The sequence below is a fragment of the Pseudonaja textilis genome, chromosome 1, assembly GCF_049901715.1.
Source record: "Pseudonaja textilis isolate UNSWEBS1 chromosome 1, rPseTex1.2, whole genome shotgun sequence".
NCBI lineage: Eukaryota > Metazoa > Chordata > Lepidosauria > Squamata > Elapidae > Pseudonaja > Pseudonaja textilis.
Genome location: NC_141990.1, coordinates 61439514 through 61456245, shown reverse-complemented (window position 1 = coordinate 61456245; position 16732 = coordinate 61439514). Strand labels below are relative to the sequence as shown.

General features: G+C 39.4%; 2 protein-coding genes across 8 annotated transcripts in view; one reads left to right on the top strand and one right to left on the bottom strand.

Annotated features, from left to right (window-relative positions):
- GTPBP2 (GTP binding protein 2) overlaps positions 1–10506 on the bottom strand; it is a 23339-nt gene extending 12833 nt beyond the window's left edge. For 2 of the 6 annotated variants that reach the window (XM_087935659.1, XM_087935657.1), the window contains exons 1-7: positions 10169–10291; positions 3608–3634; positions 3086–3270; positions 1953–2061; positions 1412–1609; positions 1135–1309; positions 693–912 (exon numbers count right to left, since the gene is read on the bottom strand). In XM_087935659.1, the coding sequence (XP_087791785.1) occupies positions 693–912; positions 1135–1309; positions 1412–1609; positions 1953–2061; positions 3086–3270; positions 3608–3634; positions 10169–10255 (1001 nt within the window). In that variant the 5' untranslated portion in view covers positions 10256–10291. Of the gene's footprint in view, positions 1–692; positions 913–1134; positions 1310–1411; positions 1610–1952; positions 2062–3085; positions 3271–3607; positions 3635–7650; positions 7946–10168; positions 10292–10367 lie in introns of those variants that run through there. The other 4 variants (XM_026695554.2, XM_087935658.1, XM_026695553.2 and 1 more) reach the window with 4 other exon arrangements.
- Positions 10376–16729, top strand: MAD2L1BP (MAD2L1 binding protein). Of its 2 annotated transcripts, XR_015744018.1 has the most exons (4): positions 10376–10516; positions 10714–10988; positions 13188–14728; positions 16352–16729. XR_015744018.1 is itself a non-coding variant. In XM_026695556.2 (3 exons), the coding sequence occupies exons 1-3, from the start codon at positions 10486–10488 to the stop codon at positions 13722–13724; spliced, it is 843 nt and encodes a 280-aa protein (XP_026551341.1). In that variant the 5' UTR covers positions 10376–10485; the 3' UTR covers positions 13725–16729. The 2 variants fall into 2 exon arrangements, 1 of the variants encoding a protein (XP_026551341.1); XM_026695556.2 differs by having other exon boundaries at positions 13188–16729.
- Positions 16730–16732: the final 3 nt, after the last annotated feature.

The window sequence follows — 16732 nt, the reverse complement described above, 5'->3', positions numbered from 1 at the left end:
TCCTGCCTTTTACAATCTTTTCACCATTTTTCAGCAAACCTACCCATTGGATAAGCTGGATTCAGACTTATGACCATGTAACTCATGCAACAACCATCATAAAACTGGTTATAAAATTGAATCCAGTCAGGTGGCGATTCAACTTATGACCGCAATGACTTAAAATTCCAGGCGCAGTTGTGATCAAGTCAAGGACTACCTGTATGCCCATAACTGTTCCAATCCTAAGTATGCAGCATAGCTGCAGATGATCAAAGGCATCTGAAGCGTCCAATGTTTTCTCAAAACAGTGAAGCAAATCTTGAGGCAGTGTGACAGAAGCTCCTTTTCTTTCATACTTGAATGCAATATCACAATATAAAAGGGGTGGGGCTTGCATCACAATGGCGGAACACTCGTTTCATCACCTGTTCTCCTCCAGTTCTATAAGTCACTTCTGCAGACTATCCAGTTATTATATGTAAGCTATCCCGCAATATAAAAATCATCCCTAAGAGTAAATACTATAAAATCAAAACAGCCCATTCAAAGCAGAGAGTGAAGACACAAAAGCAAAGACTCACTTGAACTTTGCTTATTGTTCTTTGATATCAATCAGTGCCATGCATCATTTTGAAGGTGTGTTAGTTTTAAACTGCACCCATCCTCGCTAATTGTCTTCCCTCCCATTCAAACAAAACCGTGATTCGTACTTGGGGGATTGTGCAAACTGTTGCGCTGCTGTAACTGCATCATCATCAGATGTTACTAGCAAGGGAAGTTTGTTGCAGCCGGGCTGCTTCAGAATTCGCTCCAGCTGTTTCACTGTTCGCTCCACAGTGGCCTTTGAGCACAAGTCCACTTTGCTAATGACGATGAAGAAAGGCACCTTAAGGGCCATCGCCAAGCCGAGATGCTCTCGTGTCGTACCAGCTGTAAGACATAGAGGATAAGAGAAAATCAAAATCAAATTTAAAAGGTAGGACTTCAGGGCAGCTGAAACACATTACTCAATGCCCTTTGTTTGAAACCAATGGAAGCATTTCTATGTTACTGTGGATGAATCTTAATTTAAACTACTGGTGCCCACTGGCTAACTATAGGCATTATGTCACCCTTCTGGAACCCCAAGAAGAACTCTGACCATCCACTTACCAATTCCGGTATTGGCACTCACCACCAGCATTGCAAAATCTGGACAATAGCTTGTAAGCCCAAAAATGGTGGTTTTTAAATATTTGTGATGACCAGCTAAATCAATGAAGGTAATCATTTTGGAAGAGCTTTCACAGATTTCTTCAGCTGTCCGTGAATCACTATAGTTCACCACCTAAAAGGCAGAAAATGCAGGTAACGGAACTCTTATAAAAGCCCAAGTAAAAATGATATCCAGAGGTATCAAGTGATAAACTCGGTCTACAAATACGCATACCTCTCCCTTACTGTTGAAACCAAGAATTTCGAAGCTAATGCTAGATGTTCTTCCTGACTGGATCTCATGCAAGTGCCGGAAGAGGTTGAGTCGCGCCCGGCCTCGCCCATTATCCAGTTCTCCTTGTGTCAAGACGCCTAATAAGGTTGATTTGCCTGAATCCACATTTCCAAGCACAGCCACCCGCAGATCTAAAAACTAAAAAGAAAATTGAGGAGTTATTTTAAATTGTTCATCTTGTTCAAAAGATGAACTGATAAGTGCAAGTTAGGCTTGACTACTTTGCAAATCAATGCATTAAGGATACCAAATTTCACAAAGTTTGTATAATTCTGAGGTATTTACAATAAAGAATTCCCAAGCATTTGGAATTTACTACTTTGCATTATAAAATATGCACAAGATAAGAAACTGAGTTTCACACTTTCTATCAAGACATTCCTATCAATTATAGCTCTTCAAAATCGAGACAAATATAGCAATCTAGAATGAAATATTTTCAGTTTTTCTCTCACAGTGTTTAAATCAGGTTGATTTTTACCTGTTGGTTATCTGGGACCTTTCGGACAAGAACCTCGGTTATCTTCCTGGGAATGTCACTATCATAATCCACTTCTCTTTCTCGAAGCACAGTGATGTCAGCTCCCACTCTGCAAAGGGCAAAACAGAACACTGTTGGGGGTTAGTGAATCATCTGCAATCCCCAGCAGGACAAATATCTGGTTATCTAATGATGCTGCTCAGAAAAGCCTCTCACAATTAAACAATACTGAGGAAAATGTTTGTATTTTCAAAATGATCTGATATTTATCCACATGAATGTGCATCTTTGCCAATTTTTGGGAGGCACCATTGCCCTTAAACATTTTTGCGCAGATGTCAAAAGAGTTCACTCATTATAAGATCTGTAACAATTTGGCTTTATCTAGATCACCAGATATGACAACTGTTCCACTAATTACATGTTGCCCACAGCAGGACATGTAGAGATAAAACTTTACCTAAATGAGGCTGAAGCTGGGGGGGGGGGGGGGGGGAGAGAATGACAGCTATGGTAAGGCTACATAACTGTCATTTGTACTAAATCTAATTAAGGTAAATGCTAATTGTATTTCTGAAACATGTCAGGAATGGACCTCTTTCCAACATGAGCAAGCATCCCCTCCCCAAATGAATGAATGGGGACACATCAGCCCTAACCCTCGCCCTACTCAGAACACACATGGTCATGATTGTTGATAACTTCCTGTCATCTTGATAGGAGAATCTCATGAAAACTAGAGAAAATTGCCTACATTAGACAATCTTTGTCAAAAATTTCCAAACCTTCCTGCCAAACTCTGCCCAACCTATATATTTAGTGACCCCATCCATTTACAGTCCCCCTCCTCCCAAATATGACACATGGCCTTTGCCCATCAAAAGGTTGCCCAATCCCAGTTGAGTGTAATGGCACATAATAAAATATGCATAGCCACACCCAAACTTTTTACAATTGAAACAGTTAGTAGGTACTGTACCCATGTGGTGGTACTCTGAGAAAAATATCTTACTGAAACCATCTCCTCTGTTGGCTTTTAGCTGAATTTCCAATATTAAGTCTACCTAAGACAGCAAAATAACAGAGCACACCATTGGCTAACTCTGGCCAAGAAGCAGGACAGGTGCACATACTTCTCGGCCATCCGCCGTAGCGTTTTAAGAGAGGCGTGCATTTCTTCTTCAGACAGTCCAACAAGCAGCCCGTTGTCCTCTACACCAATCTGGTACACAGCCTCACCACGGCCTTCTTGTAGTCGCCACTTCATTTGTGTTACTAGGTGTTCAAAGCGGTACTGAGATGGATTAACTAACTTCAGCTGTCCAAAGAAAGAAGTAATTATAATCAGCATCTAAAGAGGTCTGATGGGGCTGAATATTTTTTTCAGCATTTTCTGCATAATACTTTAACATTTGTTAAGCCAACAAGACTAACAATTTTTCAAAGGCACTCTAAAATAATTGAATAACATTTTTTTGTATAAATTTAATAATACCCAGGTTCAGTATTCAAGTATGAAATAGCCAACACATCTATAAATAATGTTTTGGCAAAAATCATTTTTATTTGTTTGTTATTTATTTCTCTCTTCCTAGACATGGAACTTACAGAATCATTTAGCTTTGAACTCTTAAATGGCTTTATGAGAGACTCACCTTGTATTCTATGTTCCCATCTTCTGCCTATATACAAGAAGAAGAGATCTGATATTAATGGATAATGTGGTGTTCAACATTTCATATATAAAACCTGCCATCTCTTTTGACAACTAAATATAGTTGCCAGAGAGCAATGACAGACTAGTTTAAATTATAGCAGTTAAATCAAGTCACTTAACACCATGGTTCTTTCATCTTTATACAAATGATGAGGTTGCATTGAATTTATTTATTCAGTTCAAACATAATTAACAAGACAATATTTAACCTTAAAACAAATACAAAATACAAACTAAGAAAGAAAAGAAAAATATAAGAAAAACTTAGAAGATATTCATATTTTATACTTATTATGTTTGGTTTACTAATGAATTCATTACTATATGACCAATATAACATATTGTTCAAAGACCTCACAAACTCTCTGCTGTAGTATCACATATTGTTACATTCTTTATTAGAAAATACTTTTTCCAAAACAGATTAAATCCTACATGACCAAAAACCATTATTTGATATTTCTCAATATAATTCCCATAGCCATTCCCAGGCAGGAAAATTATGTATCATTCATTTTGTTCAAAGTACCATTTTTTTACATGCATCTAAAGCAATTTATGCACTAATGTAAATGCCACAAGAATTCAATAAGGTTTTTAATAAAATGTTTCTACCAACTGTAATAAGTCAAATCATGCAGAAAGCTTCAGAAATCATCTCATAAATGACAGACAAGTTTTAAATAGACTCTTGACTCTCACTCTATTTTCATGAATCTCTTTCAAATACCTTTTGGTTTCCTGTTCTTGTATCATTCACTAGACATTTTCTTTAGAAATAAAGGAAAGCCACAGTGGTGCAGTGGTTAGAATGCAGTACTGCAGGCTACTTCTGCTGACTGCTGGTAGCCGGCTGTCTGCAATTTGGCAAATTGAACCTCATCAGGCTCAAGGTTGACTCAGCCTTCCATCCTTCCGAGGTGAGTAAAATGAGGATCCAGATTGTTGGGGGCAATAGGCTGACTCTGTAAATCGCTCAGAGGGCTGTAAAACACTGTAAAGCGGTATATAAGTCTAAGTGCTATTACTAAATACCGTAATTGACATGAAGTACAGCTTGTACATTGGTTTTGTTGAATATTGGTTTTTATATCTTGTCTGTAAATTGTTATTGGGTTTTTTATATTGTTTTATGATTTTTATATGTTTTAATGTATTTTCCTTTTTGTATTGCTTTTATTTGTTGTAACTGCCCAGAATTCATGCATTTCAGATGGGCAACTAAAAATAAAACTAATTTGTTTGTGTCTCGATTGGTAATTGATGTGTTATTAAATATAACTGAAGACTATCATAAACAGGAAAATTGGAGAACTGACGAGAGATGAACAATTCTACACTTTGTTCATCACTAATCAGATTTTTGCATTAACATACTTTATTTGGCTTCCATCCCAAAGGTGTTCTGCTATACATTGTCAAACAACTCTAGCAAATAACTAATGTTCCTCATGACCTAAGCATAATGTTAAGCGAAAAATAGTCAGTGTGAACTATGTCATGGCAGATCTAAGGAACAATAGTTCTTCTAATCTTAACAAGTTATGCCAATATTTTTGCATAAAATATTTCTCTCTGGTTGTAATAGTGAACACTTAAATTACTCATAAAACGTATAGTAAGAAAATCCATAATCTTTCTCTAAAAACAGGTATGTGACTTTGCTTCATATCCTGCTGGTCTTGAATTAGGAGAGGGGGCTTTTAATACCTAGGAATTCAAAGGGAAGCATTATAAATCAGATTAACAATAACATAAAATGTATCTACTCAAGTTTAATTGCTTCCTAAAACAATTAACCATTTTAAATCCAACATCATTCTTTCTTTAGCAAACTTTCCTTCCTATATCTAAAATTCTTTCCATGTAGTGTACTATTTTCAAGCTCAAAGCCTAACTATGGTGTAAAAGGGCTGGTGACGGGAAATACTTAGCAAAGAATATCCTGCAATTAGACACCCCAACTTTGGAGATTAGACTAAATAATTTATTTACACAACACAGGTTTATTAATAGAGCATTATTCTGCAATGTATATAAACACACACATCCAAATTCATGAAAGTTAAGAAATTATGCCTACAATACAAATTAGCAGTGTTGAAGGAACACTAATTATCCACTGGGTTGCTGCGGAAGTGAGGAAGGAGAAACAGGTTTGGACATGCCCAGCAATATTTCATGCTGTTAACTGAGGACAAAAAAATAGTGCTGTAACACTGAAAATTCAGGGACAGTATAAAGAATAATTCTTATCTTGGTACTTGGAAGAACTCAGTGTTGTAAAATATGAAGCAAAAATTTGAATAAAAATAGTTATTTTCATGTCTTAGATCACATAGAAAGTATAATGCTGGCATAATCGCTGGCCATAAAAAAATCATACTGCACATCCACATCCACAGTATATAAATAACAAAAAGCAGGTTTAGCAGCATAGGCCTGGGATTATGTTGGATTTGTGATTATATGAACTTTTTTCAGCCTTTCATTAAATTCCATTTTCTACTTTCATATACTAATGCCTAGTTTGCTAATTTGACTTTTTATATGATCAAAGCAAGCCCAATTTTTGTGGTAAAGTATTTTTAAAAAGGCTACTTAAATTTAAAAATTAAAAGCATCCTCATTTAAGACCCTGTTCAAAGTATGTGGGTTTAAAGATCTTTAAAACCTGGGAAAGGTCATCTGTTCGATTTGATAGCCCCAATATGCCACCAAATGCTAATTTGACTTTTTATATGATCAAAGCAAGCCCAATTTTTGTGGTAAAGTATTTTTAAAAAGGCTACTTAAATTTAAAAATTAAAAGCATCCTCATTTAAGACCCTGTTCAAAGTATGTGGGTTTAAAGATCTTTAAAACCTGGGAAAGGTCATCTGTTCGATTTGATAGCCCCAATATGCCACCAAATGCATCAAGGAAAACCATAGGTAAATAATTTCAAATTATCTCAATGAAAGAAATAATACCAGCACTTTTTATCTCACTCAGAAACATATTCTGAGATCTTAAATTTCCCTGTATATCATACAATCTTAGATTGCAGGGAAACATACAACTTATAACTTTTCTAGACATTCATATCCACATATGCCCAAATCTTATATAAATTCATAAAATCTTCTCCATATTGATTACTATAATTTATTATAATCTGTAGATGTATAGAGGTGTCTATGCATTGTTTTCTAGTGAATCAGTCTATTGAACCATGTTTGGTATGAGCTACACCTGCCTTTACCATTAACAGAAGGCTGGTTTTGAGGATGGGCTAGAAATGTAGGATAAGGAACTAATCTTTGCTACTCCCATTATCTAGAAAAGAGCTCACTGTTCAGAGCCAAAGATTTACAAATATATATATGCCAGTAATCTCAACTGAAAATTATTTTAGAACCTCGATTTTGAAGCTTCTTTCCAAATTTGATTGGCTGGCTACATATCCAGAAAAAAGCACCAATGTAATTTAAATGCAATTTTAGTGAAACAGCACCAGCAAAAGGAGAAAGAAGGAAACAAAAACTGAAGTCACTTTTGCTTTCCCTGGTCCCAAAACTTAATACTCTCCCTCAAAGCGAAGCCAAGCTCCAAGTGCCTGCGACATCTACTAGACTAGAGCGAGGCCGGCGGCGGAGCTGTCAGAGGGAAGAGTTCTAAGCCACATCAGTCAAAGGACCCCCGAATGGAAGCGAAGAGGGGGGGTGGGGGGGTGAAAAGACCAAAAACGAAACTCGGCGGTGCGTTAACCGCAACAGCACTTTTTACACCCCCACAAGAGGTTGCCCTCTTGAGAGGCGTCGAAGCAGCTCTTTATTTTGCCAGCAAATCCCCTTCAACGCTGGCAGCTCCACTCCCATTGACTTCCAACTATCAGCATCTTCGTCCCAGGCAGAACCTTGGAAGACGGGCGCCCTCCGCTTCGTGCTCGAAAAAGCTCCCGCCGACCCAACCTCGGGCTCAGCAGGCTCTCTCGCTCACCTCCGGAGGAAGGTAGGGCGGGTTGTTGGCCTTGCCACCTCGGTATCTCCCGTTCTTTTTCCTCCCCTTGGAAGAACCGCCGCTGCCTCCGCCGCCGCCACCGCGGCCTCGTAGGGCACCCCCGTTGCCGCCCCCCACGGGCCGGCAGCAACCCCCAAACAGCTCGGACACCCGCGAGTCCATCCTGGGGCCAGCCGGCAGGACCTCCGCGGCTGCGGCTGCTTCTCAGCCCGGGACTGGGTTTTTGACGGCTACCCTCCACTCTGGCGCTTGGCGTCAGAAAGAAGCGCAGGGTACCACGGGAAACAGGGCCCCAGCGGCAACACAATTGGACTACAACTTCCAGCGTCCTCTTTCCCGTGGAAGGCAGCGCTTTTCGGACAAATGCGGAGGCGAATGGGACTGATGCCAGAGCCTTCTCTGGTCATTTTGCCCAACGAGAGCCGAGTTAGTTTGTGCTAGTCAACCAACGGGGGAGCCTGGTAGCATTGCAAATTGCATTAAAAGGCATAAGCTTCCGTGCCACTAGGCCTCCGATTTTTGTTTTGCTTCCAATTATTTCAGTTCTCTGAACAGAACGCAAGCAATCTCGGGGACGATGAAATTAATTTTAGGGTTTTTGTAGCGTCTCGAATAAAAACATCCCAATAAAATATTTACGTCTGCTTCAGCTTTTACTGTTGTATGCTTTACAGCAGGAGCAAGCTCCTAAGATATCATTCAACTTTGGAATCCTAAGAAATGTGCGATTTATTATAATAAAGCCATTTTCCATACAGAATTAGGCCACAATTTAAATCAAACACCATGTTTTATGTTGTATGCTAAAAATGCAAGATTTGTTTCCTGCATCTGAATTCTAATCCTGAATTCAATTTTTTAAAAATACTAATTTTCATGAGAAAGATAGAAGAAAATATTACATTTTAAATTTCAGGCATAAATATATTCACCTTTAAATTCACAACTTACATCAACTATATATGTTAGGGTCACTTATCACATATTTCAAATGACTAGTTTTATCTATCGTTTTGTTTAACTGATTCTTATTAATGTATCTCCAACCATCACAAAAGTAGTGACTTTCAAAAAATATGTAATTTCACATAATTAAATAGCAAGAAAAAAACCCTTAATTTTTCCAATACAGTTTCCAGTGGAATATTTTTCATAGTATAATCTTTGTTTTGTATTTTAGCCCTATGTTCCTTTTTATTGAAATATGTGACTGTGCCGTATGATAAATGTTTCAATTGCCTTGATAGCTAGCAATAATACATTATAAACAGCACAACAGCATATTTGTACATTTGTGTACAATAATATAATTTCAGTAATAATATCCATAAAGTTCACAGATTTAATTCCCCAGTTTAAATCAAAAGCACATATGTTTTAGCCTAAGTTTAGTTACAAAAGCAGCTGAATTATTGTTTCATGTGGTCAGAACAGATGCTTCTCCCACTTCAGTTAGTGGATTATTTTATTTACAAATATAGTCAACAGCCTCATGTAACAACCTCGATATGAGATTGCTGTTGGATATTGCCAACATGTTGCATCAGTTGGAATGAATTGCCTCTTATAGGAAATACATTGCCTCAGATTCAACTGACTATATACAAAACACTGCATGATTAATGTATTATGAAAATGATGTAGAAATACTGAAAGCATTACTCATACTACCCAGTGCAACTCAAGTTCAACTGCTACCTGGGTTTTCAGTTGCAATCACACCATCCTTTTAAAAATGCACAATGCTTTATAAAATTCAACTTTTTTCTCAGAACTTGTTCAGGAAGTTTGTCATCATAATGAAGTGATGCAAAGAATGTCCCAAGATTCTCCTGTCCAAATATATCTAAAGTAATAAATAACGGCATACCTCTCAAAATATTTATTACGCACAATGGTCTCAGGTAGCTGTTAAAAAGTTAACCCAGGAGATCCTGCTTATATCTACGATTATTAACTTTCATTTGGGAAACACTATCCCATTGTATCTTTTAAAACGGGGAGATTTAAGTTAAGTGCGGACATACAATGGAGGCAAATTCGCTTTTTGTGTTTTCCTGGAAACGTGGGGAGTCATCTTACTTTCGGCAGATATTTGAAGATCTAAACTTAGCAACAGAGACAAACGCGTTTCCTCCACTAAGTCCCGCTTTTGAATCACCGCCAAAGTTTAAAAGTTTATTTGGGGGCGGGGACAATCAAGACAGTTCTTCTAAGGATCATGCAAATAGCTGCTCTTAGACCAGTGCTGGCTTCTCCGCGTAGCGTCTATATTTTAATCATACCATAAAGTCAAACATCAAGAAAAGGCGGACGAATGAGACTGACCAGCATGACCATTTCAGAAAAATCTAGCCCAGGGATCTCCAACTTTGGCAATTTTAAGACTTGTGAACTTCAATTGCCGGAATTCTGGGAGTTGCACTCCAAAATCTTAAAGTTACCAAGATCGGAGACCCCTTATCTAGCCCTTACAAGGCAACGGCGCTCATCTTACCCGAAACAAAGATGGCGCAGGGAGACTCGGCCTGCGCTCTAATGAAGAATGGACGATATTCCCATGATGCTCCGTGAAGGCAGCCATTCAAAGTTGGCTGAGGAATTCTGGGAGTTGAAGTCCAGAAAGTCTTAAAATTGCCAAGATTGGAGACCCCTGAATTTTAACGTCACACAAGGCAAAACTGCGCTCAACTTACCCGAGACAAAGATGGCGCCGGGAGACTCGGCCCGCGCTCCAATGACGTCTGGGCGATATTCCCATGATGCTCCGTGAAGGCGGCCATTCAAACCGGAGTAAAGGCGAAGGCTCAGAAAATGGCCGCGCCGATAGCAACGCAACGAGAAGGTGAGGCTGCAGCGCCACCCGGGTGCGGTTTCCCCCCCGCTCTTCTCCTTTCGAGGAGTCTTGAAGGGAGGTCTCCTTGAACAAGGCTTCTTTCCTCTCCTCGGGCCTTTTCCTTTCGTTCTCGGGCAAGCAAGAGGAGCAGCCGCACACTTAAGTTTACCTCCTCCTCCTTCTCCTCCCCTCTCTCTTTATTGCAGCGGACCAGCTGAAGGCCGCCGAGACAAGCCTAGAGCTCGGCGAAGCCGCCACCGTGTCTGTGACTGTGGCGCTGACGACCCAGCCGGCGGCTCCGGCTTCTGGAGGCGCCTTCCCGTTGTCTGTCGTCTTCCCGGGCTCCGTCACCCGCGAGGGATGTTTCCGTTTCACCTGCGAGCTTTTAAAGCACATCCTGTACCAGAGGCAGCAGCTGCCTTTGCCTTACGAGCAGCTCGCCTGCTTGTGCCGGATGCAGCTGCCGAAGGCCGCCAGCCAGGTGAGATACTGCGGGGCCGGAAACGGTGGTTGCTGCTGCTGCTGCTGCCGCTGCTGCCGCTGCTGCTCCCTTTGCGTAAATGGAAGGACGGGCCACTGCTCGCTCCCTTGCTCGCTCGGCTTTTGCTCGAGGCCAGAAGGAAAGCGGCATTGGGACCTAATAATGGTTGGTTTGTGTTACTCCCCAACTTACAACAGTTCCTTTAGTGACCGTTCAAAGTTTATAACAGCACTGAAAAAAGGGACTTATGACCATATTTCACACGTATGACCGTTGCAGCATCCCCAGAGTCACGTGATTTACATTCAGATGTTTGACAGCTGATTTCACATTTATGATAGTTGTGGTGTCCCCAGGTTCATGCGATCCTCCTTTTGCGACCTTCTGACAAACAAGAGTTGAAGGGGAAGTGATTCGCTTAACAGATGCCAGAAGAAAAGTCGTAAAATGGGGCAAAACTCACTTAACACATTTCTCAGCAAGGTAAATTCTGGGTTCAGTTAGGCTCATAAGTTGAGGACTATCTGTATTCTCTGCCGCTTTTTCTCTCATGGGGAAAAAAAAATTATCGGACACCAGCATAAACTGGTAGTAGGAAGGTTGAGATTTTGCATTGTAAAAATGTGAGAGCAAGAAGAGGGATGTTTCAGTTTACATGGCATGCAGAATCTACCCAATACTGACTGTTGTTGTGAAAAAGCTTAATGCCTTGCAAAAATCCCTCAAAGCTGAGCCCATGCAAAAATATCAGGGAGTGCTGTGTTCCGTGAGATAGGTGCTACAATAGAGAAGACCTGCTTACACCGTCCCAGTAAATGCTATTTTTTAAGAGGGGGGCCTTGGAGCATAACCACATTGTAATATTTATGGAATGAACAGAGAATGCAAGTAGTCCTTGACTTATGACCACAACTGAGCCCAAAATTTCTGTAAGTGAAGTGTTTGTTACCTGAGTTTTGCCTCATTTTACCACCTTCCTTGCCACAGTTGTTAAGCGCATCTCTGCAGTAGTTAAGTTAGCACGACTGTTAAGTGCTTATAAGTAAGTAAATAAAGTTTCCCTATTTGACTTTGCTTGTCAGATGGTCCCAAAAAGGTGATCACATGACCCAGAGACACTGCATCTGTCATAAATATGAGTCAACTGCCAAAGCACCTGAATTTTAATCACATGACCATGGGGATGCTCTAATGGTTGTAAGTTGTAAATGTGAAAAACGGTCATAAGTGTCTTTTTTCAGTGCTGATCAGTCATTAAATGAACTATTGTAAATTGAGGACTACCTGTATTGGAGAAAGCCATTCCTATAAAAAAAATCAGCCTGCAATATGTCCTGGAAGTCCACTGGAAGCTAGTGCAGATGTTATATTTAGTAGAGATGTTTAGTAGAGTAAAGCTGTGGCATGTCAATAATTGCTGACACTGCTGTATTCTGGATCATTTGTAACTTATGAATGATTTTCAAGGGTAGCTCCATGTAGGTGCATTATGAGAATCCAAATGTAAGGTGATTAAAGCATGAATGGTAGCGAGAAGGTGGTTAAAGCATAATTGGTAGTGAGAAGATGGTTAAAGCATAAATGGTAGCGAGAAGGCTTTCTACTACTATTTTCCCTATTACCTAGGGAGGGAACCAATTGCTGCAAGTGATAGAGCTGTAGAAGGGCCTTCCTAGCTATGATAGCTACCTGGTGTTTGAGAAACACCCAGGAGTCTAGGAGAATGCCCAAATTGTATACCATCCGCTCAGAGTGCTATTGCATTCAAAGCCAAAGATGGCTACTTCACAATTCTGAGATGTCCCAAACCCATAATCAACTCGGTTTTGCCAGAACCTAAATAGCCTGAACCTATTTCTTCCCATCTGGCCTTCAGACCCTAAGGAAGCATCCTGACAGTATCATTTGGCTAGTTTGAGTTGAGGTGTATAATTGAGTATCAATATCCTACTGAAGATATCAGTCTTGTACAGCTGAAGGACCTCAGCCAGTGGTCTTGTGTTGATGTTAAATAGAAGCAGGATGACAACTGAATAAATATGCATGTATCTTTCCATTTATCATAACAGTAGATGCCATTTCTTATAATAAGCTGGGATGGGGTTCTAAATAATATGTAAATGCTTTGTCTTGAAATAAAGTGTTTCCTTATTCCTTTTATGCTAAATTATGCATCTCTTAAATCCCCTAATTTCATAGGAAAAAGACATGGTCAGGAAGGTGTATTTGAAAGATCAGGACAACAAAAAGTGCCAGCAAGTACTGAATGATCTTGAAGGTGTTTTCCAGCACTTGGAAATTATGTTCAGTTTGACACTGATCCCACGAGTTCTTATTTTGCTTGGAGGTACAGCTGTCAGCCCCAAAGAGCTTTATGAAATCAACTTACAAGATATATCCATGAGTGGCATGGAAGAGAGCTTGTCAACCTCAGCCTGTGTTCGCAAGCTATTCCGTTCTCTTTTCATGGCAGATGTGTTCAGTGAGCTTCAGGCTGTTCCCACCATGAATGTCATTGTTATGGCTCAAGGGCATCGCAACTGTGGTATTGACTGGTTCAGACCTAAACTAAACTACAAAGTGCCAACTCGAGGAAGGAAATTGACTGTTAACTTATTGTGCAGTCGTGAAAATAGCACAGCCCTTTCCACTTGCCAAGAAATAAACTCTGCTTGGGATGATTATATATGGTTCCAAGCTCCAGTAATAATCAAAGGCTTTAATTATTTTTCTTGATAAATATTTTAAGGAAAAGGTCTTAACTATGCTAATCTTGTGTTTGTTCCATCGCAAAGAACAATTCCCCTGTTTAAAAGTTCTTCTCCTTTCAGAAGTAATATTAAACTCTGCAATACAGAGCTGAAAAAATACACATGTCTATGATGACAGAAAGTACCGCTGGAGAATTGATTCATTATCAAAGCCTTATGCAACCCATTAACCTGTATTCTGTGCTGCAGATTTTATTATAAAAGGATACTTGAAAATATCTGTGCCAGTATATACCTGACTCAATACTGAATTTCCAGTGGGATTTGTGCACCTATGTAAATTTGATGTATTCCAGTATTTTTTCCAGAAATATGGTGAAAGTTATATAAATTGCTGCTTTTTTCAATAGTGAAAATTGTCTAAAGATTGGTTGTAGTTCAGGGCAGCATAGTTGCTCTCCCATTTGGAAGAATAATAGTTAAAGTTGATATTTTCTACAACGGATAGGTGCATTCCTATCTCAAGCAGCAATTCAGAGTGTATGTTAGGTGATAGGTGTGATTACAATTACATACATGCTTATCTAAGAATATGTGAATGATCTCCAGTTTTCAATTTCAATATTCGCTTTTGGAATACTGACCTGCCTCTGATTTTTATTAGTAAAGCTTACATTTTAAAATTACTTATTATGGAATTAGAAGTTGTGTTCAATTGTTCCTATAAATTCATTTTAAGATTGCAAAGTTTGGTTTTTATTTCCTGTTCAGTTCCTGTTCAACACTGTCAGAAGTAATGAGATGGGTGAAAAAGAAATATTCCCCATTAGCTATTGCACATGCTCAGATTGTATGAAAACAGATTAATATTGGGCAAGCATAGGTCAATATCTAATCTCTTTCTGAAAGAAGTCTAATGAAGGAAGATATATGGGACAACATTGTAACTCTGAAAATGGATATGTTTCTTATCCAGTTATTCTGAGGCACAGAAAGATATAAGGGTCTCTTGGAGGTAGTCTTAAATACGTTCACACTAGAGTTTAAATCTAGGGTAGATATACAGGTGAAACTTGAAAAATTAGAATATGGTGCAAAAATTCATTTATTTCAGTAATGCAACGTAAAAGGTGAAACTAATATATGAGATAGACTCATTACATGCAAAGCAAGATAGTTCAAGCTGTGATTTTTAATAATTGAGATGATTATGGCTTACAGCTCATGAAAACCCCAAATCCACAATCTCAGAAAATTAGAATATTACATGCAATCAATAAAACAAGGATTGTACATAGAACAATATCGGACCTCTGTAAAGTATAAGCATGCATATGTACTCAGTACTTGGTTTGGGCCCCTTTTGCAGCAATTACTGCCTCAATGCGGCGTGGCATGGGAGCTATCAGCCTGTGGCATTGCTGAGGTGTTATGGAAGACCAGGATGCTTCAATCGCGACCTTCAGCTCTTCTGCATTGTTTGGTCTCATGTCTCTCATGTTTCTCTTGGCAATGCCCCATAGATTCTCTATGGAGTTCAGGTCAGGCGAGTCCTGGCCAATCAAGCACAGTAATCCCACGGTCATTGAACCAGGTTTTGGTGTTTTTGGCAGTGTGAGCAGGTGCCAAGTCCTGCTGGAAAATGAAGTCAGCATCCCCATATAGCTCGTCTGGGGAAGGAAGCATGAAGTGCTCCAAAATCTCCTGGTAGATGGCTGCGTTGATCCTGGACATAATAAAGCACAGTGGACCAACACCAGCAGATGACATGGCTCCCCAAATCAACATAGACTGTGGAAACTTCACACTGGACTTCAAGCATCTTGCAGTGTGTTCCTCTCCATTCTTCCTCCAGACTCTGGGTCCTTGGTTTCCAAATGAGATGCAAAAGTTGCTCTCATCAGAAAAGAGGACTTTGGACCACTGAGCAACAGATCAGTTCTGTTTTTCTTTAGCCCAGGTAAAATGCTTCTGTCGTTTGTTCAGGAACAGCTTGACGAGGAATATGACATTTGAAGCCCATGTCCAGGATCCGTCTGTGTGTGGTGGCTCTTGATGCACTGACTTCAGCCTCAGTCCACTCCTTGTTAATGTCCCCAACACTTTTGAATGGCCATTTCCTGACAATCCTCTCCAGGCTGAGGTCATCCCTGCTGCTTGTGCACCTTTTTCTTCCACACTTTTCCCTTCCACATAACTTTGTATTAATGTGCTTTGATACAGCACTTTGGGAACATCCAACTTCTTTTCAAAGTACCTTTTGAGGCTTTCCCTCCTTATGGAGGGTGTCAATGATGGCTTTCTGGACAACTGTCAGGTCAGCAGTCTTTCCCATGATTGTGCTTCCTACTGAACCAGACTGAGAGACCATTTAAAGGCTCGGGAACCCTTTGCAGGTGTTATGTCTTAATTAGCTGATTAGAGTGGAACACTTTGAGCCTAGAATATTGAACCTTTTCACAATATTCTAATGTTCTGAGATTGTGGATTTGGGGTTTTCATGAGCTGTAAGCCATAATCATCTCAATTATGGCACATCACGGCTTGAACTATCTTGCTTTGCATGTAATGAGTCTATCTCATATTAGTTTCACCTTTTAAGTTGCATTACTGAAATAAATGAACTTTTGCACAATATTCTAATTTTTCGAGTTTCACCTGTAGCAATGGACCAAGCACTCTGAGGCTGTGACCTTTAACAAGCACACTGCTTAATGTTTTTTATTATATCTACACTATAAGGGATTGTCTTCCTTTATGGCATTGTGTATTATAATGTAAGTGGACCAAACTGAAGATATAATTATTGTATGTTTGAATACTTCCTTGCTTAGAGAAAAACAATACTTCCTTGCTCAGAGAGAGAATCATATCTGAAAAGTAAAATTCAATATTTTTCCAGATACTAATCAGTTTGGAAAAATATATAAAATGATTTGTTTAATATCTGTGAAAGTGCTGCTTCAATGAACTATAAAAAGAACTGTCCTATTTCAGTTTGTATGATGAAATAAATCTGAACAAGAACTACTA

Coding starts and splice junctions, on each gene's coding strand:
- MAD2L1BP (XM_026695556.2), top strand. CDS start 10,486: ATGGCCGCGCCGATAGCAACGCAACGAGAAG. Junction 10,517..10,713: donor GATAGCAACGCAACGAGAAG/GTGAGGCTGCAG, acceptor TCTTTATTGCAG/CGGACCAGCTGAAGGCCGCC. Junction 10,989..13,187: donor TGCCGAAGGCCGCCAGCCAG/GTGAGATACTGC, acceptor CTAATTTCATAG/GAAAAAGACATGGTCAGGAA.